The sequence below is a fragment of the Misgurnus anguillicaudatus genome, chromosome 8 (genome assembly GCF_027580225.2).
Source record: "Misgurnus anguillicaudatus chromosome 8, ASM2758022v2, whole genome shotgun sequence".
NCBI classification, from domain to species: Eukaryota; Metazoa; Chordata; class Actinopteri; order Cypriniformes; family Cobitidae; genus Misgurnus; species Misgurnus anguillicaudatus.
In genome coordinates, this window is record NC_073344.2 from 21,140,474 (window position 1) to 21,165,300 (window position 24,827).

Below are 24,827 nucleotides of genomic sequence, written 5' to 3' on the forward strand. Positions count from 1 at the left end.
AGCTCTGATAAAACTTCCCCACCTCCCTACGTAAAACTAATCCCGTCCGAAAAGTACTATAGACATCAAATGAAGTGTCTTAACACTTGTCCTAACAGTCCTGGTGTGAACTACACAGTAGATAAATGTAAAACAAAACCCCTCATTTAAAATGGAAACAGGAGATGAAGGGAAAATAACCAGAGGCTTTTCAGAAGGAGGTGTGTGCCAGTGACGCATGCCCTCAGGTCCACAAACCCCATGTGTTTGGAAGCTATGATGTCACTGACAAACATCTTCTCTCCATTAACACATCATGATGGTGGACGTGCAGGTTTTCTGGGAGCCCACGTTAAAATGTAATATTAAGAAATGATCGTAGTTAACCTTTCCAACCAGTTTAGGCACTGGAATGCTTTCAGATTACTACACCTGAATGCAAACAGTATACAACCAAATAGTCTGCGGCATCAAGGTACTTTTGATGATGTCTGGAATAATAAAACTCTTATGGCATGGTAGTCCCTACAAAAGCTGTCACTGGGGTGGTACTCTTTTTGCAAAAAGTACACATTTGTACTTAGGATTGCATATTAGTACCTCAAAAGGTAAGTATTGGTACCAAATATATACATATTTGTCCCTAAATGGTACATATTGGGACCTTTATAAAGGGTATCATCCCAATGATAGCTTTGGTACTGTATAGAGTTTATCATGGTGTACTGTCTTATAGGCTTGCCGCGATAGTCGGTGAAACGGTGATAACCGGTGCTTCAGCCTCACACCGGTTAGATCACTTGCCCACCGCGACACCGTCTTTCACCGTTGTTTTGATATTTTCATGTAATTAAATCATTTAGTTTCGTTAGTGGAGCTGAACGCGCGTCACATCACAGAGCAGCAGGTGTCAGATTTCATTTATTTCTGTTAGAGTGCGAGGCAAGCTGACTGACCAGAAGATGGCAGAAGCCGCGTGCTTACTCGTTTTTGTTATAATATACATATATGATGGTTAGTATAAGCGAGATCGTTTTGTTGTTGTGTTTATCATCAAGAAAAATAATAAACCCATCATTCAAGCAGCGCTTTATGGAGAAGTAGCCGGTTGCTCTGCTTGGGACTGGCGGGTTCTGTGAGAATTACTTGCATTTAAACAGCTGCGTAATTCAAAAGCGAAAGTAAAATGTGCACGTTTGCATGCGCATTTATAAGCCCCTCCCACCCGGTGATACCGGGATAACCAGTTTTGTGCGCGCTGATTAACCGGTGGGAAAATTCTGTCACCGCGGCAACCCTACTGTCTTACTACATACTCTGAAGTATCTATGTCTATTTTTTAAGATTACCCATAAAAATTAAAATCAGATTTTAGTGTACAGAAGAAGTATATGGAGGACCAATCTAGCAAAAAAAAAACATTTATATATTTTTTCACTCTGTGCTCCATTGCTATACCTAAAGAAAAATACTCCCCTTCTCATTAACATATCAAGAGACAGAAACATAGAAATAAATAAATAAATGTGGAAAATAAATAAATGTGAAAATAAATAAATCCACATCAATACATAAATAAATAAATGTGTGAAAAAAATTAAGTAGCAATAAAAAAATGTATGTTTGTTTTTATATTTCTCTGCATATTTGATTTTGTATTTATTTATTCATGTTTGTTTGTTTTAAATACATTTATTCTTGTATTTATTTATTTATAATTTTTGCACATTTGTGGAAAATAAATAAATGTGAAAATAAATAAATACATAAATAAATGTGGGGAAAAAATAATTAAAAAATGTAAGTAGCAATAAAAAATTATAGTTGTTTTTATATTTCTCTGCATATTAGATTTTGTATTTATTTATTCATGTTTGTTTGTTTTATATATTTGGTACATTTATTTTTGTATTTATTTATTTATAATTTTTGCAGACTTGGTCCTCCATAGAAGTATGCACAATGAGACAAAAACCCGATACGTAAAGAAAAGGAAGAAATGCAAGCGAGGGGGCTTCGAAAGCCAGAGACCAGGAAATCTAGCGATTGTGTCTTCATATCAACTTAAACAGACCAGAAACACTACTGGAATACTAATGTGCATGGTTTTTAATAATTCACTTTAGCTTAGTCTACCCCTGCAGACCTCCGAGTAGCACAAATGAGGGATATAAAGATAAATGTGCACTTTGAGAGGCATCACGATTCTACAAGACATATTCACAGTCATTCTCTTACCATCTGTGTATGTTATGGTGCTAAATCAAGCATTGAGATTGGTTTATAGTCACTTCTGAATCACTGAATCATGAAACACTTCATTCAGTCTTTGCTGATGAATCAGACCCTTTAAGAAACACGATGGTTTCTTTATGCTAACTTGTCAAACTGAAGTTCTCTATAAAGGGAAGGTATTCAAAGTGTGATGATTTTGGATGGTTTATGAATAGTATATAAGCATAATCCTAAAAGGACATATATACATGCGCACACGAGGAAGGGTGTTGGGAAAGATGGCTGTGCCAGGAAGGATGCAGGATCTACTTCCTCTCTGATAGTGAAGGAGTTTGGCGTGTCTTTGCGAGCTATGACTAGTCATTAGCACACGCATACATGAACTCATCCATTAGTCATCTTAATTTCCGATGATAAAAATCTAACAGCAAACAGACTTTGTTGTTCAGAACATTTTCGACATAATAAAACTTACCACCACCGTTTTATTCTTTGATCTATTTATGACTGAACATACAGGAAACTGGTGTTTCAAAAGGCATTAAAACGTGTCCTCCGGTAGTGTTGAGTAAGCGTGGATACAGAATACACTAAAGAGAGCACTGACCCTTCAAACAGACGCTGGAGGACTGTTGAAGTCTCTAACTGCTGCTCACAAACACACATACAGACTAAAGCAGTCAACACCCACTATAATGACTGAATATATCTGCAGGCTGTACATTGAGAGCTTCTTTGCAGTCTCTATTCAGTTTTTTTTATCCCCCTTACGGCACAACACACCTGTGACTTCAACTCCATCTGAACCTTGTTTTTAACCCTTAAAATTATGTAAATGATATTCAACTTGTAAGCTTTGTTAACTGTACAGTAAAGTTTATGTCTCATTTTATCCAAAATCAAAACAATAAATTAACAAATTATAATTTGCATAAAGAAATGAAGGATGAAGCCTATTAATTTTTTTGTTTTGCACAAAGACATTATTTTTAGGACAATTAAATATCAAATTCTCCATGATGTACCTGATACCTAGCCAGGGTTCCCACACCTTAGTTAACTTCAAATTCAAGGACATTTCAAGGACTTTCAAGGTCCAATACCCTTAAATGAAAAGACTAAATGTGGGGACACATTTCAAGTGAGAGCAAGGTTACATCATGTTACCTTTTTGGGCAACATTGTTACAGTTCCCTTTCCAGGGAACTCGCACTGCGTCACTGTGGTGACGCCTCCAGGGGTAAGTGCGTCTGAATGGGTATATCAAATTCAACCAATGGTGAGGCTTAATGACAAAGACGGTGATGTGGGAGCCAGGAAGTATATCGCTATCTGAAATATTGCCAAAGACGGCGTTACAGGGACGCATGAAGTATGGCAAGGGAGACGCAGTGTCTCGTTCCCTTTTTAGGGAACAACAGTTACATACTTAACCCAACACGTTTTCATGTGTCAAACACAACTATGCAAAAAAGCATTCGCATACAGAAGATATAAACATTTAAAACGGTTTAAAACAGTTTAGCACGTGTGCTTAAAAAGTCTAGAATTTTTATGATATTATCCTACACTACACAGAGAATTATTTCCAGAAAACTTGCATAAAATACATTCAAGCACTTTCAATGACCTGTATCTATGTATGTATATTTTCTAAAACTTTTCCCCCCAGATTCACAAACTTTCAAGGATTTCAAGAACCCTGTATAGCAGAATAAAAGTTTTTGTTTACATTATATATGTGTGTGTACTGTACTGTGTATAATAACTTTGTATAGATAAATGCACACCCATGCATGTATATATTTAAGAAATGTTTACATGTGTAAATACATTTGTATATTTTTGTATAATTTATAGTATATATAAATATAAACTTAATATACAAATATATATATTTTCTTAAAAGTATACATGCATGTGTGCATATTTATATATACATAATTATTATACACAGTTCACAAAAATATAAAAACTTTTATTCTGCTATAGATCAATCACGATTAATCGTTATGCATCCCTACTAACAATTGTTTGACATCAGTAGAAATTTTATAGACCTAAAAAGTAATCTCGCAAAATATAATTTATGATGCCTTTCTTTTATTTTGGGGTTCAAACATGATATATTCTTGACCACTTTTGCTAAATGAACCCAAAAACAGTTTAGTTAGTCTCTGTTACTGAATATCAATTTTCTTATCATATTGCAATGAGTTTCCTACGCTATGTGTTAAGAGTATATTATTTGTTTAACAGAGCTGAAAAACTATTTCAAACAAACACATTTCGTTCGGGGACAAGATTGGCAAGGATGTTGCCACGACAACAGAAGGCGTGGTACTATGACCAAATAGGGTGTGTTGCCAACAGAAGCCATAGGCCTGTCCTATTGTGTTTACACAATGAGAGACCTGACGGAGTAATATGATGCATGTGTGTGCGTTAAAAGACCTGCCATCTTTTAGCAACTCGCATAACATAAATATGGCACTGTTTACTGAAGGTGTTTCACTTCCATCATCTTCAATGAATTACAATCAATGATTAGACGGTTCTTACCTTTTCTAACCTTCTTCTGTAGTTTAATTGTGTCGGATGATTTCTTCTTGATCTCCGAGCGTGCTTTTTTATATTCTAAAAAGAGAATCAAAACAAACTTTAGTCATTTCAGTGAAAGCAAATGATACAACATGAAAGGCACTCAAGGTCTGTTTTAAGAAGGATGCCTGTATTAAGAAATATGATTGTGGATTCTGTTGCGTTGTGGATTCTAGGGTCTTCAGAGTGATTTTAGTCTGTTGCTAACGTGTTATACATGTGTTTATGTCTGTTGCTATGTGGTCGCTAAGGCCTTCTGAGTGTTCTTAGACTGTTGCTATGTGTTTGCCATGTGTTTTTAGTCTCTTACTATGTGGTTGCCAAGTGTTCTGAGTGTTTTTAGCCTCTTGCTATGTGGTTGCTAAGTTCTTCTGAGTGTTTTTAGTCTGTTGCTATGTGGTTGCCAAGTGTTCTGAGTGTTTTTAGACTGTTGCTATGTGGTTGCTAAGTGTTTCTAGTCTGTGGCTATGTGGTTGCTAATTGTTTTTAGTCTGTTGTTATGCGGTTGCTAAGTGTTCTGAGTGTTTTAGTCTGTTGCTATGTGGTTGCTAAGTGTTTCTAGTCTGTTGCTATGTGGTTGCTAATTGTTTTTAGTCTGTTGCTATGTGGTTGCTAAGTGTTTCTAGTCTGTTGCTATGTGGTTGCTACGTGTTCCGAGTGTTTTTAGTCTGTTGCTATGTGGTTGCTAAGTGTTCTGAGTGTTTAGTCTGTTGCTATGTGGTCGCTAAGTGTTCTGAGTGTTTTTAGTTTATTGCCATGTTGTGGCTAAGAGTTTCTAGTCTGTTGCTATGTGGTTGCTAAGTGTTCTGAGTGTTTTAGGCTGTTGCTATGTGGTTGCTAATTGTTTTAGTCTGTTGTTATGTGGTTGCTAAGTGTTCAAGTGTTTTGGTCTGTTGCTATGTGGTTGCTAAGTGTTTCTAGTCTGTGGCTATGTGGTTGCTAAGTGTTTCTAGTCTGTGGCTATGTGGTTGCTAATTTTTCCTGAGTGTTAAAGTCTGTTGCTAAGTGTTTCTAGTCTGTTGCTATGTGGTTGCTAAGTGTTCCGGGTGTTTTTAATCTGTTGCTATGCTGTTGGTAAGTGTTCCGAGTGTTTTTAGTCTGTTGCTATGTGGTCGCTAAGTGTTCTGAGTGTTTTTTGTTTATTGCCATGTTGTTGCTAAGGTCTTCTGAGTGTTTTAGTCTGTTGCTATGTGGTTGCTAAGTGTTCTGAGTGTTTTTGTCTGTTGCTATGTGGTTGCTAATTATTTTAGTCTGTTGTTATGTGGTTGCTAAGAGTCGAGTGTTTTAGTCTGTTGCTAAGTGGTTGCTAAGTGTTTCTAGTCTGTTGCTATGTGGTTGCCAAGTGTTCCTGGTGTTTTTAATCTGTTGCTATGCGTTTGCTAAGTGTTCCGGGTGTTTTTAGTCTGTTGCTATGTGGTTGCTAAGTGTTCTGAGTGTTTTTAGTCTGTTGCTATGTGGTTGCCAAGTGTTCTGGGTATTTTAGCCTTTTGCTATGTGGTTGCTAAGTGTTCTGAGTGTTTTTAGTATATTGATATGTGGTAACTAAGTGTTCTGAGTGTTTTAGTATGTTGTTATTTGGTGACAAAGGTGTTATTTGTGTGTTTTCATCTATTACTATGTGGTAGCTAAGTGTTTTTTTAGTCTGTTGCTATGTGGTCAATAAGGTCTTCTGAGTGTTTTTAGTCTGTTTCTATGTTGTTGCTAACTGTTCTGAGTGAATTTTAGTCTGTTGCTATGTGGCTGCTAAGTGTTCTGAGTGGTTTTAGTCTATTGCTATGTGGTTGCTAGTGTTCTCATTGCTAAATATGACTTGAATTTCTCATTCAATAAAAGGGTTTGTTCAAATCTTTAATCATTAATATGAACAATAGTAACAGAAACTTGCCATAGCAAACACCACTATAAAGTTATTCAAACTGGTGTACAATGATAGGACACTATCGGGACCTCAGACAGATAAACTGGAGATATTGCGAGTGTACGGAAACATTAACTGGCGAGATGCAAGCCAAGTCTAGGATGCAGGCATTAAACGAAAGATCAACCTTTAATGGTTTGTTCTTATGAATTAATAGTCCATTATATGCTGTAATAAAAACTGTCTGAGTGACTCCCGCAGAGTAAAAGCCATTTAATAATTAACAGCATTTAACAAACACAGCTAACAGGAGGGTTTATCTGATAGTGGTCTTAAAGAATGAGAGAGAAACATAGATGTTGCAATACCTTCTTTAACAAGTACAACAAACCTACCTTTAGTATTTCCCTAGTTAATCTGAAACACCTCCAAAATGAAGGATCAAAATGATACTAATCCCTCCCACAAAAATGCTAAACCTGACGAATCACATAAGGGAAAAGTGGCTAATACCTTTGGCATGATCTTTATCCAACTGACTGGCAACCTTCTTCCACTCCTCAATCTTCAGTTCCAAAGGAGTTATTAAGCTATCCATCAGGGCTCTGCAACACAACCACACACCGATTAAACTTGTCCTATATATATAATGTATATGTGTTGCATAATACATATTAACCTTCATTACCAATAAAACAAATCATCTTATGAATAAAAAAACATTAAGAGTCTTACGTGGTGAACAATTTGAGCTTGTTCTCGATGCTTCTGTGTCTCATACACATCCTGGTCAAAGCAGATCCAATTTCCTTTGTCGCTCCTAAAGGAAAAATGGGATAAAAATGGATCTTCATTTTTCTTAATGTCATCTCCAGATTTTTCATTCTGCACTCAGAACCAGAGAAAAGCAAAGATGAAAAACAACAGTTGCATAACAGCATTTCTGAAAGACTTTTTATCTTTAAAAGACTTGATTCTTTCAATTCCCCTCTTGCTTTCTTTAATAAGAGGCTAAATAGGTTTATTTTGTAACACAGACAGCTTGCAACATGACCCTTAACTTTCAAAAGAATGTCAGATTCAATCGAAGCACCGCAATTTTCAATGTCAAATTAATTTTGCAACCCATTTTATTTGTCTAATGTTAAGTTTGGGTGAAACAGGATTTTCATTGAGGTAAAAATAAATCCGAAATTAATCTATTAAACTCCATATAAAGTAGATGGACGTGGTCTCTGTATGACAGTAGGGGATCATTATCAGCAGAAAAGTAAGACATTTTGCTGCCAAAGCCAATAGGTTATTAAAGGCGGAGTCCACGATGTTTGAAAAACGCTTTGGAAAAGGAGACAGGCCTACTACCAAAACCATGATAAAACATCCGAACCGTTTGGTTGGCTTGTCTCGGTTCAGAGCGTGTGTGTGTCTTACAGTTCGACGCATGCGCAATGTCGCTTCGTGCCCGTATGTTACCTGAAGCCTTGTATACTTTCATCTGGCTCCACAGCGCGAGCCTCCGCTAACTCAGCACACAGACTGGGTGCCGGCGTGATGAGACGTCATGTTCTGCTAAATTCGCATGGAACTCGTGCTTCTTGGGTTGCGGAGCCGCGCGCAAAGTTATTTGACGTGCACCCCACCAAGCGATAATAAATAAATAATAATAAATAATAATAACAATCCAGTTCATTTTGTAAGGTCGTTATACACCACAAATAATATAGTTTTGCATATTAAATGGCATTTCTGTAAAGAGATCCTTCTAAAAGTTACACAATGTACCTTTAAATTTTGACAAAAGATACATTTGGAAAAACATGCACCAATGAATTAATCACAATAACAACGTATAACAACAAAGTCAATTTTAATTTCAATGAGAACAATTAAGTGGACAGTTAAAATCTCTCTGCTGGTAAAGGGAAGTATAAAAGCAAACAAAACACCTCTGGCCTAGTTTAGTTTAGTTTAGTACAGTACAGGCCTTGTATCTATCAGGGCATTCTGACCCAGAAGAGGAAAAGATGGGGGAGAGACATCTTGGCCAAGTAGCATTTCCTCTAAAAACAGTAAACACATCTAGGAGTAGCTGAAAGTTCCATAAAAAAAAACAGGAAGCGAAAGAAAAGTCTGCAGAAGTTAACATGGCATAAATCCAGCAGACATTTGTTCCCTTGGCTGTCACTGTATGCAATGCATTTGCAGGAACAGCTGACAAAGAAATCTTATTTTGTATGAAGCCAAAACCGATGGTTCTCATTTCACCTAAAATGAAAGATTCGGCTAAGAAACAGCATTTCGGGGCATATACACATCACAGCTGGTAAAAGTTAGATTCAATGGGAAAGTTCACTGAAAAATTAAATTGTGTCATCATTTACTCACCATCAAGTTGTTACACACCTATATAACACAAAGGAAGATATTTTGAACAAAGCAGATCTGGGGCACCATCGACTTCCATTGTAGGAAAATAATACTATGTAAGTGAATGGTGCCCCTGATCTGTTTGTTCTTTCTTCAAAATTTCAAAATATCTTTCTTTGTACAACAACAACAACTTAGAGGTGAGTAGATGATGACAGTTATCTTTTTTTAGTGTGAATTATCCCTTTAAGCACTGATCTGAGACCAGTTTAACCCCTTCAGACCCTGCGTCACATCACATGATCAAACCAATAAGAATGTTGAGCAACCAATCAAAATAAGGCATACTGATTAACTCTTTCCCCCCCATTGACGAGATAACTCGTCATTTAAGATAAAACGCTTCCCTGCCAATGACGAGAATTTCCGGCTTTCCGCAATACCGCTATTATATAATTCCGCAACTTATGCAACCCAGAAGTAACACCTCACGTGAAAGAGAAAGAACTCCGTGTATGTTTAAGTATCGCTCTGAATCTGATCTCTATCAAAAGTTCTACACAAAAATGCAATTATCTCAGCTTTTTGCTCAAAATTTGGTGTTTTTGAAGAGACCTACCCATATTTGAGAGGTGATACAAAGAGAACTAATGAAGGTAGAATGAAACGTCTTTTTTTTAAAGCAGAGGGTTTGTTCTTTCATTTGATATATTGTTTGTTCATATATTTAAAGAAGAACATTTTCTGGAAGGCATTAAACTTTTGTGAAAATCAGGAAAAATGCTGGCGCTGGCTGGCAACCTTTTTTTAAAACGCTTGCGGAGAAAGAGTTAAACACCTGGAAAATCAGGTCTGAAGGGGTTAAATATTCCTTTCATAATGTTTTAAAAAACAATAAAGGAATAGATCAGCTTACCAGCATAGCTTCTGTTACAAATTACAAGTAAAATACTTTAAATTACAGAAAGCTGATAAACAGGTTTGAATATGCATTGCATCTATTAACTTCCTCAGCCATAAACAAACAAAAGGACATTTAAATGACGAGTATAAACAGCAAAAATAGCAAACCTGTAACTAACATACTTGAGTCTGTGAATCACAGTTATCAAAATAATATATTTAAATAACATCATCAGAAGTGTGCAAACAGGAATGTGTCAGCATACATACAGTCAGATCAGATATGCCAGTTTTAGTGACTGATTTATACCGAACTATTGAAGCAGGGCGTAGGCAGTGTAATCTGGCTGAGAAATCTCAAGGGTTGGAAAAATGACTGATAAAGACAGCTGGATCATAGATAGCTGGCAATATTATAACAATAGTACAGATTCCACAATGTTCTTCATGATTTACTTCACTTTAAGGACACGTATTTGTATAGGTCACATACTAAATGTATAGTATATACTCAATGCTATTCTTTGTCATTTACAGTATGTTATCTCTAACGATTTACCAATGTACTTCCTACTATGAATTTCCCAGGTTTGTAGCCAGAGGCCACGTGCATCAGGTTCTCTTAAAATCCGACTCATCCTCCACAACAAAACCGCATGAGTTCACCCAGGCGTGTCACATCTTGCACCTCGCTTAACTTTTTGTCTTTGTGCGTGATGCTCTCCAGTAAGTACTGCAAATGTTTTGAGGCAAACTCATTTGGCTGCGCAGGTGAGGAGCACCGTCACACCCTGGCGCCTCGGGCTCGCGTTCAATGAACCGCGTTACTGTCGTGACATTTCACACGAAATTTCACAACATGCTCTCTGTGGAGGGGGAGACGAGCCATTAAATGTTTCTGCTGTCAATCAACTGCCGTCAACAAAGACGACAGCAGAATTCTTTTCAAACTCGGTATTTTTAAGGCAGTCAGTCCGCCAACAAGCCAGGCAGCAATTTATTAAGATTTTGGAATTTTTAATTCTCTTTTCGGAGCGACTTGGAAGTGCAACAGGTCACATTGATTGTGACTGAGCGCAACCACCTTGCCAAATTTCCAGCCATATTAAAAGCAACGGTTTTGCTTGGCTAAAGCACAATAGAGGAGCATTCAATTAATTTCTTAACCTTGCTTTACTGTGTGCAACAGATTAATCTGTCATTTTTGGCTACGCTTTCATTACCAAACATTATGCCATTTTAAAAGCCATGTGTTCATAATTTCCTGTCCTCCCTCTATTGTGTCTATAAATACAAGTGGCAAAAGCCTAAAGGAAGTGAAAAGTTCATCTGAATAATACCAAGAAACCTTTTACTGCACCCTTAAACTAGGCTAGATTTGAATCTAGCAGTTATAACTAAAATGACAAATATTACTATAAATCTGAACGATCAAAATTATAATGCACTAAGCACTCAAGGGTCTCTTAATTAGGGCTGCAACTAACGATTATTTTTATCAATCGATTAACCGGACGATTATTTTCGATTAATCGACTAATCAAATAAAAACTTTTTTAAAAAGATTTTTCACTTATTATAGCTAAATAAGGCATTAAAATAGGGTATTCACGTGCAGAAGCGTACTTTGAAAAGTGCAAAAGCCTACTACTGAGTTTTACTAATATAATCTTTTTGATATTTTAAGCCTTAAATTAAAGCTTTTAAATGATAAAAAAGTGTAAATATCAAAAAACAAAATTTTAAACAAAAAGCTGAGATAATTGCATTTTCGTCTTTTGTTAGATACGACTTTTGTTAGGTATCAGATGCTTCAGGGTTTTATAAGTTGGGTAAAAGTGCGTTCACACGTACTTAACTCTTTCCCCGCCATTGATGTGTTATCTCGTCAATTAAGAGAAAACATTTGCATAAAAAAAGTGTTCCTGATTAATTTTTATGTTAATCTGCAATACCGCGATTATCCACTAGATGACATTACCCAATTTATGAAAAAAACTGAAGTCAAAATGTTATTTACTAATCTGTGTATGTTCTGATAATCGTTCTGAAGCATCCCAATAACTATTCACAGCCCAAATACCACATTTAGAAAAAAACATCAACTTGCGCAAACAGTTTAAAAGTAGCTCAATTCAGAACTCTGACGAAAGGCAGAGGAGTGTACCTGGCAACGCTGCGAGAAGAAGAGTGCCTGACTTTAATTATAAAAGCACAGCTTGCGCTGTATGAAGCGGACGCTTGTATGCTGTCCGACGGTAGTGCGAGAGCATGTGACATCACACACCAAGCAATCGATAACAAAATTCATTATCAACATTATCATACATTGCAGCCCTACTCTTAATAGCATTAAAATTATATATTAATAGCATCAATTCATTTATTTCCATACCACTTATCCTATGAAATATTGCAGTGAGTGCTGCACCGTATCCCAGCAGATCTCAGGCCAGACACGTGGCTATGCCAAAACACAGGGAAACCCTGTAACATTACTAAAAAATAAATAAAAAAAAACATATTGGAGTTCCTAAAGTCATCAAAGAAAGCACCACCTGAAGCACTTACATCAGTAAGGTTAAAGAAATGTGTTTTACTAAAAACAGCAAACCTGCCTAAAGCAAAGCCTTAACAAAACTACATTATTAAAATTCAAAACCTTAAGCATGTAAAACGCAACATGAGAGCGAGAATCAAATGCAAAACAAGTCTTTAAGAAATCAGATTAAACCATTCGAGTGCACGCTCACGTCCGCTGCGTCTAATACAAAAAGGCTCTTCACTGTTCTTGCCAGTATGATGTATGATCCCCATTAAACCTCTTAATAACACAAAGCCGGTCTTTATCACTGAATGAGAGACTGTACGTTTCAGAGTGTTTCTGATACTTTCCAATCTGCTGTGCGAGTTCATACTTCAACAAAGTCTTTTTCACACAACGTCCAAAAAAACAACGCGGTTAATGCGCACCTAGCTGGCCACCTTGTCGCCTTAAACGGTCAAAAATGTGTTTGCTCGAGAGCATTAAACTTTTCCACGTTTCAACGGAAAAGCTTTTCTTTGGCTGCAATTTAATTTCCTTGCACGTTAGCTGTTTGTATAAGGAGCGCCGAAGAGGACAGAAAGCTCATTGGAGTTTCATTCTCTGACCACAGGTCAGTCACAATATATTCATTCATTCATTCTGAACGAAACCTTAGTCAATAAGCGCTGTCTGTGATATGATGCTTAACGCAGGTCTTTCTGTGGACAATAGCGGTCTTTCACGAACACAGCGCACCTTGGTCGCACACACCCGCGATTAAATAACAGACACGCATGCGTGTGCTCCATTACTGTGCATTAACACAGGATGCACATTTAAAAATAGCAAGACGTGGCACAACAACATGAATAAGAGCGCAGCTGTCATGAGATGCATTTACGACAGCAACATGTTCCCAACAAAAAACATGATGCGGCACATCTTAAATACTCCTAAGATCAAAGTTAGAGCTTTAATTCATGTCTATTATCTATCATTATCTATTGCCTATCATGCTTGAGACCATCCTCTAAAAGTTGACAAATTACATTGACACACATGTTTTATGTTGTTCTCAAACAATAATGGTGCATCGGATTGACGTAATAAAAATCAACTAAAGCTTTTAAGGGTTCACATAATGCCGTTTTCCTCCAAAAAGTACACTACTTACAAAATAAGGTATTTCATCACACTGACATCAGCCAAAGAGCACCCGAGGGCTACGCTGGATGGGCCCTGAATGTTCTCAGACCAGTAAACTTGAAAAATTATCCTTCGTGAAACCAATAAACCTTAATGACCCCACATAAGGAAATAAAAAATTAAGAGACTCTTAATGAAACTGCTTAGGGACCCCTGCGAGCAAATGGGATTAGCATAATATGTATGGTACTGCATGAGCAAGGAATCTGTTCACTAACATTAAGGTCTGCTGTTATGCACATACATAATGACAAACTTTTGTTCAACAAAGTGCAAAAGAAAGTATATGCTGCTCTTATATTTTTCCTATTGGGATCAATTGCCTGCTTAACATATATAATCTTTGTTAAAAAGGTAAGATAGACAAGTAAATTAAGAGTTTGGTTCCAAAACGTGATAAACGCCATTTAAAAAAGAAATTAGTTACAACCAAAATCAGTATTGTATCAGGCCAGTATTAAAAACTATATTCTTAATTTTACACAAAATCTGATATCTGCCGTGTTATTCTGTCATCTTTTCTCCCAAAACACGTCAAACGCCAGAATGCAATAAATCTACTTAACAAATCACAGCGCACCATTCCACGCATTGTAAACAACAATGGCGGCGCGTTGAATATACATGGAATCCTAGTTTTCCTCATCTACTTTGTACTTCGTGATTAACTAACAAACAAAAAACAAAATGGTAATTTTGATGGCATTGATAAACCAGTGGTGGTTTTCTGTGGCGGGGAAGAAACGTAAGCCACTCGGGCGACGGAAACATGCCAGCTGTTGCTTGTTCTCACACGACAGCATCAAGCTTCTGTCATGATAAAGGATTAGTCCATTTTCTTTAAAAAAAATCCAGATAATTTACTCACCATCATGTCATCCAAAATGTTTATGTCTTTCTTTGTTCAGTCAAGAAGAAATTATGTTTTTTGAGGAAAACATTCCAGGATTTTTCTCATTTTAATGGACTTTAATGGACCCCAACAAGTAACAGTTTTAATTCCGTTTAAAAATGCAGTTTCAAAGGACTCTAAACGATCCCAAACGAGGCATAAGGGTCTTATCTAGCTAAACGATTGTCATTTTTGACAAGAAAAATAAAAAATATGCACTTTTAAACCACAACTTCTTGTCTATCTCCAGTCATGTGACCGGAACTTCACGCAATACGTCATCATGTCAAGAGGTCACAGATGAGGTATGCGAAACTACACCCCAGTGTTTACAAGTGTGGAGAAAGAGGACCATTCCGACGTTGTATGTCAAATGATACTAATTAATGTCTTTGTGTCAGTTTATTGTTTACAAATGGTACGCAAATGTGCGTTTCATATATGTAACACGTCATTACGCAATTACGTGAGGTCGCGCTGGCGCCTCACAGGACCAGAGATAGACGAGAAGTTGTGGTTTAAAAGTGAATTTTTTTCTATTTTTCTTGTCAAAATGAAAATTGTTTCACTAGATAAGACCCTTATGCCTAGTTTTGGATCGTTTAAAATCCTTTGAAACTGTAATTTTAAACTGCATTAAATTGTTAAGTGTTGGTGTCCATTAAAATTAGAAAAGTCCTGGAATGTTTTCCTCAAAAAACAATTTCTTTTTGACTGAACAAAGAAAGACATCAACATTTTGAATGACATGGTGGTGAGTAAATGATCTGGATTTTTTTTTTTTAGAAAATGGACTAATCCTTTAACACATTGACCCCAGCAAATCTTATGAAAAACTTTCCATTATTTTACTCGAAGTCAACGAAAATCGAGCAGGACCAAAAATGCACATTTTTATATTGATTCCATAGATTAATAGCATTTTGAAAAAAAATGTCATAGACTTATTGCATTTTGCGGAAAAAAATCATTGGTTTTTATAATAAATCTTTAATTTATTGCGACGTTTCGATCGTAAGATCTTCTTCAGGCATATGTCAGTTCATATGCCTGAAGAAGATCTTACGATCGAAATGTCACAATAAATTAATTTAATATTTTGCAAGTTATTAGTGTGCGGGATATCTCTTGTGTATATATGTTTGGTGGACTATTATTGTCTCTTTATCCAACGCACCTAACCGGAACATACAGGTGTGCGACATTGGTCGTTCATATAATAAATCTTTAAAAATTCAAATTAATAATTTGATTTTTTATGTTATTAAAACCTAAACATGCTATGTGAAAGTTTGTAACAGTGGTTTTCTTGGTATAGAAAACACATTTTTACTGAAATTAGTCAAAATGGATTTATTGTGTTTTGAAACCAAACTCTTCAAACACAGTTTTATTTTAAACTAATATTGTAATGTTAAAATTAAAAACAGTTAATAGTTAAGGTAATTTTATGTTCGAAAAGGTCCTGTTCGAATAAGACAGCTTTGTCAATAAAGACTGACAATCCAGCAAACGTCAGCACAATCTCCAGCTGTCCTGCGCACACAACAGGGACCGGTGGACTTTAGGGCTGCCGATTCAGCTTCATTCAGGCCATGTGTGGCCTTCAGGGAGATAATGAATTGCAAGGCTTTTCAAGGAAAGCATGTGGATGCACGCAGATTAAACAAACAACACCAAAGATGGTGTCAATGTGCACTGTTATTTTTCAACAAAACAGTAGCTAAACTGGTCTATATGGTATGGCAATATTTTCCCTCCCAAAAACTTAAAACAAAACTCCATTCAAACTATTTTCCTACTGACATCATATCATTCGTGTAACTGCACCCAAGAGTCACAAAACCTTTCAGATGTGGCTACTTTTTTCTCTCTCGTTCAAATTCAAGCCAAAAACAGAAAGGGGTTAGGGGTCAATGCACTGGGGGGTTTGCTCGTGTGTTTCAGAAGGAAATGGTCAACAGCCTGCCTTCCTCAATGAAGGGTTAGGACGCACTTCCTCTCTGATCTTACTTAAGAAGATCTGCTATGGCATTCCAACGCGTCGCAAGTCCTTCCTGATCTTAAGGCGTTGTCTATATCATTCTTCCTTCACAAAATAAATGAATGAATGCATGCAACAGCTTGACCAAACGTTTTGTTGTAAGATTGCGAGTTTATTATCTAACCAGGCAAAACTTCAGAATTAGATAATGAACAATTCTCCACTCCCCTGACAATCTTACATTAGTTGTACCTCTTATAAAAAAGCCTGTATGTTGGCTACAATACAATACATCTTTTTCTGTGAAATCATAATGGATTGGTTTAAAATATATCTCCTGGACACAAACATATCAATCTCTTCCCACATGAACACCATTTAAAGCCAAAGGATTGATCATAATCTTCTTCACTGAACACTATCGTTCAACAAATCTGAAGACAACTTGGGTTGGCACAGGTTGCCAAGAAGGTTTAGATGCACACCACCATATCGGTAAACTTAGAGCCGGATCTTACCTGAGAGCTTGCTATAAAAGCCCATTTTTGTTTTGTGAGCTAGATCATGTTGTAGGAGGTTGAAACAAACAAGCTCATTCAATGTCACATAGTGCCTATGTTACGTAAAAACGTCTGAGAAAAAAAAGGACGTTTTCAACTGTATCACAGGGTTGGGTTTGTACCACTTGACTCCCTTCTCCATGTGAGTCATCATGGGGGCCAGCTTAGCCACAAGGCCCGCAGCAAGATAAAAGCTCCAGGCGGTTTACGTTCCAGATGATCACGGGTCATGCGAGTTCAAAACGTTCGCCACCCATATAGCCTTAAGGAACCAGCAAAGCAGATGCAAATGAAAAATTTTGGTGGGAACAAGACTTTGTAAAACGGTAACGTGTAAACAAGCGTGCGAATTGCGATATTCATCGAGAAATTCCTCGGTAAGCTGATGACCTGTGGGCACAGATTGTATAACATCTGGGGTAAGAGTTTTGACACACGTCTCTGAACACAAAAAGGGTACAAAAGTGGTTAACATGACTTAATGGTATCAGGTTCAATAACAGACTATTTATAGCTTAACAAATGTACTTTGGAAATAAAAAAAAACGATAAGGACTGAAGCATGATGATTTTTGGGGGGTTAAATGCTACTTTAACATGAAACCAGGTGTTACAATATCATGCCACACCTGGTTAGGACACAAACAAAATATAATCACCATCTTCAGGTATTAAACACTAGTAAAAACACTGCCTTCATGAATCTTTCTAAAAACAGGATCCAAAATAAACTTCACACTCGTTTCGTCCTTCTGTAAATACTAGTTTAGCGGTTGCCCACTCAGGCCTGACGTGCACAAAGCAAACCAGTGTGTCTGCAGTACAAAGTCCAACACTGATCTTGCTTACTCACTTCACCCACTGACTTCCTCCTCAACACAGGCCTAACATTCAACACCAGCTCATGATTCATGTTCCTTCCTTTTTATTTAAATATGTTTAAATAAATCACTAAATGTGCAGAACAAATCTGCTCTCTGGACATTTAAAGCAACATTTAAGCAAAAAAAAGCAATTTATCACCCTAGGGACGCACAATACAATATGTATGTGCCGATACCGATGTCCGATTACTTAAAATGACATCTACCGATACGATACATACCGATAGTTTGGCTTTTAACTCATGGTTTCAAAGAATTATGCCATGAAATCCTAAAGTTCTGTTGTGTGGGACATTTTTTTCCTGCTGGTAGCGATTATTTGCCGATATATTGCTATATATCCCTACTTCATTCCAAAGTAGGGATGCACCAATAGGATTTGTTTGGGCCGATACCAATGCCGATTTAAACAGACAACTTCTGGCCGATACCGATGCCGATACCGATATTAAACACTTGTATACAATACTATACAGTTGGTCTATTAGCTAGTTTATTTCTGCATCAAATTATTTTTACTGAACATGGATTGGATCTAATTAACATTCAACTGACCAACATAATAAGAGAGGCACAAATTAAGCAAAAACAAATATAATAAGACAGCATGACAACCTTCAAAGGTGTTTTTTGCTATTAAGCATTTATTTGATAAACACCATTAACTCATTTTTTACATATAATGGATTTCTTTATGCAGTTAATTAATAAACAATCGGTATCGGCCTCTCGTGCTATTGCCGATATGCCAATGGTTTCAAATTCATCAAAAATCGGCCGATAAATATCGGCGGCCGATACATCGGTGCATCACTATTCCAAAGCTGTATTGACTTTCTTTTGTATTTTTAAGGAAAATTCAGGTCAATCTCCATTATTATGAAAAGAAATAAGGACTGGGTTGGTCACACTTTAAAGGGGACATATCATAAAAATCAGACTTGTTTCATGTTAAAGTGCTATAATTGGGTCCCCATTGCTTTTATCAACCTAGAAAATGTGAAAAAGATCAACCCAGTAACTTAGTTTTGTGAAACCATTCTCTGCAAGCATGTGGAAAAAATAGGTCATTAAAATTTGGCTCCCCTTGTGATGTCAGAAAGGGATAATACCACCCCTTAATCTGCACTATTCAACCACAGCACTGGTATTTAGTGCAGGAAGAGAGAGAAAAATAAGTATTGACAGCACAATTGAGTTTCAATTTCAACAAACCACCATTACGGCGATCAGTGTTTGCATTTTATCATCTACACCCCAAAACGACACATTTTTGCTCACATATACAAAGAGACAATTTTAACATGCTATAATAAATTATCTATATGGTATTTTGAGCTATTTTGAAATGTCCTCTTTAAAACATCACAGTAAAAACAAGTGTAATATATGGGCGTGCTTGGTTATATGCCAAAGTGCCTTAAAACGAATTCCTGAACTTTGAACTTTGGTCTTTTGAAACTCACAAACTTCGAACTAGTTTTTTGTTAAAAAGTGCTTGTTGAAGTAGCTTGAAAATCTGTAACCAGTCGCAGAGGGATGATTGAAAACCTGTGCAACCTGACCCCCATAAATTATACGAACACAACCAATCAGAAAACTGTAGATTTCAGAAAGCTTGTCATTTTTATGTGCATCAGACTATTTGTGAATAGCACGTGACCACTGAGACCAGACAACCGGTTCTACTCCAAACGCATGATATAAAAACCTACGTTTTTGGGTAAATAATATCTTTAAATTTGTATACACCACTAATATGTATTCTGTCACATTAAAAAATATCCCATTAATCTCTAAAACTCGACAAGCATTCACGCTAAAAACGAAACACTTGGGTGTGCCAAATTAATGATGTAACTGATATCTCTGTCTTGGCAGCCAGTCAGGTGCTCCGAGACTTCCCCAAGAGAAAATCACTTTGCTCATCTTTTAAAAACCAAACTCATCGAAAATAGCTATAAGGCAAAAGCAAAGCTTTCCCACGCCAGGTTTTTGCAGGCCCTTTTATCACAGAATGAAACACATTTTTACGGTCTTGTATACAAAAACATTACAATTAGTAGATTTATATAAGGCAAGAATCCCTACTATAAACAAAAGCCTAACAAGAAGTTGTTAAAAATTTGTCCCAAACTGGCAGTGCTACCTACATGCATAAGCGCAAACCACGTGTCTTGTTGAAAACAGGTGTGCTTAAAAAAATGTGACCCTCCCTGTGAAAACCCATATAAAGTCCTTTTTTGTGATTTACAGTTTTCTACATAAAACCGTAAATATGTAACTATGATATCTTTAATATTGACTAAAATCAAAACATCTTAATACAACAGGGCTCCAGACTGCCACCAAATGGTCGCATTTTGCCACCAAAATTTGAGAGTGTGCCACTGAATTTTACATCCAGTCGCACATGTGCGACCAGTAAATTTGACCTTTTTTTGTGATGTGACACTGAATTTAAAAACAGCACATTGTACTTTCTGCATCTATTATGAAAGTATGTATTAGTAATACAGTGGAAATTAGTAGAAATGTGTATATTTGGTTAGCATGTTATTTTACGGTGTGTGCCCCTAAATTTTCTGGTTGTGCCCCTAAAATTTTCAGTTGGGGGCCACCGTGCTCCTAGTGAAAAAAGTTAGTCTGGAGCCCTGTACAAGGTGTAAACGGGCCTTTAATGCTCAACCTCATAATTAGATAATGAGACTTTAACCTGTATTTCATAGACAGGATCACAAATAGACATCATACACAAGCTTCAAAATTATAAATTAATATTAACTTCAGCATCACTGTTAGGTAAGATATGAAACTGTATGATTTACACATTTTGTCCTCAAGGCTCGAGGGACCAAGTGGTCTGTCCAACGCTCAAACCCTCCCAGATGGGATTGAGTAGAAAGAGTTGACACCCCTGTGGTTAAATCAGCCAGACATCCACGCAAACACATACAGACTTTAAGGTACTTTCACCAACAACTAATCCTTCCTGTATCTGGACTGTTTGCAGTCTGGTCTGATGTCTGATAGTCGGGCGTGCGCATATACACACACAACCCTTGTATTTACAGACAGCTGGCTTCTCATTGAGTCTGGTGCAGTCGCTCTATGAAAGCATGGCAGCTGACAGCAAAGCGCTGTTCAAAACAGGTGTGCGACAAAAACAGCACACCAGTCAGTGCCGCTACAGAAGCTCCTTTGACTCAAAGCTTCAAAAACTTCCATATGTTCGTTATATATCTGATATTCTCATTTTTTCGGTATACAGCTGTCAAAGTATGTACGAAAGCAGACACTTTATTATTACATAATGATGGTGTGAAGTTGCTGGTGTACAAGTGTACTAGTTCATGTCAATCAAATCATCAAAAGTTGTGGCCATAATGGAGATCATCAGAAACTACTAAACAAAAAAATTCACTACTTATTCTTTTAAAATTATCATACTGCAGTAAACTTCTTTTTCTTTACTTCCTTACAGGTAACAATATAGCTTTAAACACAAAATCATAATCCTAAAGAAATAATAAGTAACATCACTTCAAACAAATATTACATACATTACTCATATAAAATCTTTGTATATAGTCACCTTAAAAATGAACTGAAATGAGCATTTGGACAGTTATGTGCAATTTATACTCATGCGTAGGTTGTGCGTAGCCAGCAGTCTGCATGTGTAATTGCATGTCAACGAGGAACGACGACGCAGAAGGATGAAAAAACAGACGCGTAGCCTATGGCATCAAGGCTACAGCGTGAGACCTATGCAGAACTATAATGAGCACTTAAAGGGATACCACATGCCAAAAATGAACATTCTGTCATGACTTACTCATCCTCATGTTGCTCTAAACCCGTATGAGTTTTTAATTTTTCTGATGTGTTTTGATAAATGATGGTAAGCACACAGCTGTAACTATTGACTTCCATAGTAGGAAAACGAATATTATGAAAGAATTGCGATAAATGATGAAGAAGACATTTTGATAAATGATGCACACAGTTGACGGTACACATTAAATTCAATCGTATTTGTTTTTCCTACTACTATCACTTGTCAAAATATCTTCTTTTGTGTTCATCAGAAAAAAGAAATTTAATACAGGTTTAGAACAACATGAGGATGAGAAAATGACAGAATTTTGATTTTTGGGGAACTATCCCTTTAAGAACCACGAAGAAGCTCAGAGCAGAATTTCCAAAGCAATTTTGGGGAATGAATGAAACACTAAGCGAATTGGTTTGTGCTGGTGCTGATCAATAAGTCTATCAATCAGGATTGGGACATGTGGGCCAGTCAGCATAATCAATACTGAGATTGCTTCCTCTAGAGGCTGCTGAGGATCACAGCGCCAACAGCATGTCTGTCTGTCTGACGTTTTTTTTCCATAAAAACATAAAAGAGCAGTACCAGTGTAATGGCGCTTTTCCATTGCATGGTATCCCACGGTTTAGGTCCCACTTTGGCTTGGTTAGCTTTTCCATTGAGTTTAGTAACACTTCAGAGTGGAGAGATTATAGGCATGTCGTTATATTCAGGCTTCCCACACCTTAGTTAACTTCAAATTCAAGGACCTTTCAAGGACTTTCCAGGTCCAATGCCCTCAAATTCAAGGACTAAATGTGGGGACACATTTCAAGTGAGAGCAAGGTTACATCATGTTACCTTTTAAGATACATTGTTAAATTTCCCTTTCGAGGGAACTCGCGCTGCATCACTGTAGTGACACTTTGGGAACGCCTCCAGGGGTAAGTGCGTCTGAATGTGTATATCAAATTCAACCAATGGTGAGGCTTAGCGACAAAGACAGGGTGACGCGGAAGCCAGGAAGTATATTGCTATCTAAAATATTGCCAAAGACGGCATTACAGGGATGCAGGAAGTATGGCAAGGGAGACGCAGCGTCTCGTTCCCTTCTCAGGGAACAACAGTTACATACGTAACACGAGACGTTTTCATGTGTCAAACACAACTATGCAAAATAGCATTTTGGTATGAATCAACATTCACATACAGAAGATATAAGCATTTAAAGCAAACAGTTTATAACATGTGCTTAAAAGGCTGGACATTTTATGATATTATCCTACACTACACAAGGAATAATATGGATTTTTTTCCAGAAAACTTCTTGCATAAAATAGATTCAACCACTTTCAATGACCTGTATCCATGTATGTATATTTCCAAAAACTTTCAAGGACCTTGAATTTTCCCCCCTAGATTCATAAACTTTCAAGGATTTCAAGGACCCGTGGGAACCCTGTATATTTGCGCTGCCAACTGCTGTGACACCATACAAGTGAGAGCGTAGCTGTACATTCCCATACATTCATTTATTCCTCAGTCCGCCACAAAATTAAAATTGACCACCACAAATAGATGTTTGCACATCGCGTTGATCAGTCTCACATGACAGTTTCTGTACAAACACCAGTCAGTCGACGGGGTCCGCTGAGCCTCATTTAAGTTGCATTTAAGCATATATGCGGATGTGCATGTCGCGAATGTGCCACCACAAACTGCAAGTCTGGAAAAAACTGGTATGGTGTTCTTGATTTTCAACCTGTGGATATTTTTCATCGCTAAATAGGAATCTGGGAACTTACAGCAAAGCACAAATGACAACAGGTTTAGTCAAGACAGCGCAAGCTAGCACGAAGGTAAAGCTAATCTACATCACAACGATGACGCTGGTAGTGACGATTCTCTCCGACCAATCAGTGATCTACAGTGTTTTCGCGTCACATTTTGGTGCTCAGCTCGCTTGGAACCCCAACCGAGGTGGTACAAAAAAAGTATTGGCAGGGAGCTACACTGCGACCAAAATGGTCGCATATGCGACCTTTTGAACTGCCGTTGCGACCCTAATTTTTAATGTGTCGCAAATGTGCTACCTAATGTTTTAGACAATGTGCTATGATTTACTATGAGCATTTATTAAAACAGAAATGTGGATTTTAAGAATACGTTTTATAACGTGCTCTGAGCCATCAACACGTTGGATTCATTTTGTGTGAAAGCACGTCGTGTCTCTCCCCATCAATGTGCGTTTGCGTGCTCAGCTGTTTCTCAATGAATTAGGTGCGACGCGACGCAAGCGCAGTGTCTTCCATGTTTCTGAACTTGAGCAGAGGTCTTTCTTCACTGAGGACGCGGGACCCGTATGGTTCCGGGTTTATATTTTAAATGGTCTGTCGGGTCCGGTTAGGTCCTAGTTTAATTACTTTGGGTTCCAAGTCTGATTAATGTTGTGTTTATAACCCGAGTCGATCGAAAAACGGCCATGAGCGCTACCGCGCTAAAGCTCGAGTAGCGTGCCTTCGGTTTCTATGGCGATGGTTCTTGTTACGACCACGCGCTGCATTTTCTTTATCACATTTTTTTAATAATCTTATTATTAATAAACCATATCTTTTCTAAAACCATATCCATATTAAGTTTGGACAGAGACTGTAGCAAAAAGCAGTGCTAATGTCAAGCCCATTGCACTGAACGAGCAAAGCAAAGTAAAAGCTGTCACCGGGACAGCAAGTAGACTTTTAAATCTGAAATAATGAGTGGATTAAGCTTTTTAAATCGGCAAGAGAGAAATAGAAAGATAGAGCAGAAGCAGTAAAAGTGCCTATCTAATAGAAATTATTACCATTATAACATCAGACATAACATCAGTCACATTTATAATCTATAGACCTGCACTGTCTATTAATATACTATACATAGTATTGTATTATATTGAGTTTGATAAATTGGGGTCTAATTGCTTCATATATCAATGCAAAAACAGTAAGTGTTTTCGTGGTGCTTTGACAAACAGTGTCAGC

The 24,827-nt window shown here is 37.1% G+C and overlaps 1 protein-coding gene across 3 annotated transcripts in view; it reads right to left on the bottom strand.

Moving 5' to 3' along the window:
- mtss1 (MTSS I-BAR domain containing 1) overlaps positions 1 to 24,827 on the bottom strand; it is an 80,328-nt gene that overhangs the window by 25,116 nt on the left and 30,385 nt on the right. For all 3 annotated transcript variants that reach the window (XM_073870457.1, XM_073870458.1, XM_073870456.1), the window contains exons 4-6: positions 7,409 to 7,493; positions 7,187 to 7,278; positions 4,777 to 4,851 (exon numbers count right to left, since the gene is read on the bottom strand). In XM_073870457.1, the coding sequence (XP_073726558.1) occupies positions 4,777 to 4,851; positions 7,187 to 7,278; positions 7,409 to 7,493 (252 nt within the window). The remainder of the gene's footprint in view (positions 1 to 4,776; positions 4,852 to 7,186; positions 7,279 to 7,408; positions 7,494 to 24,827) is intronic.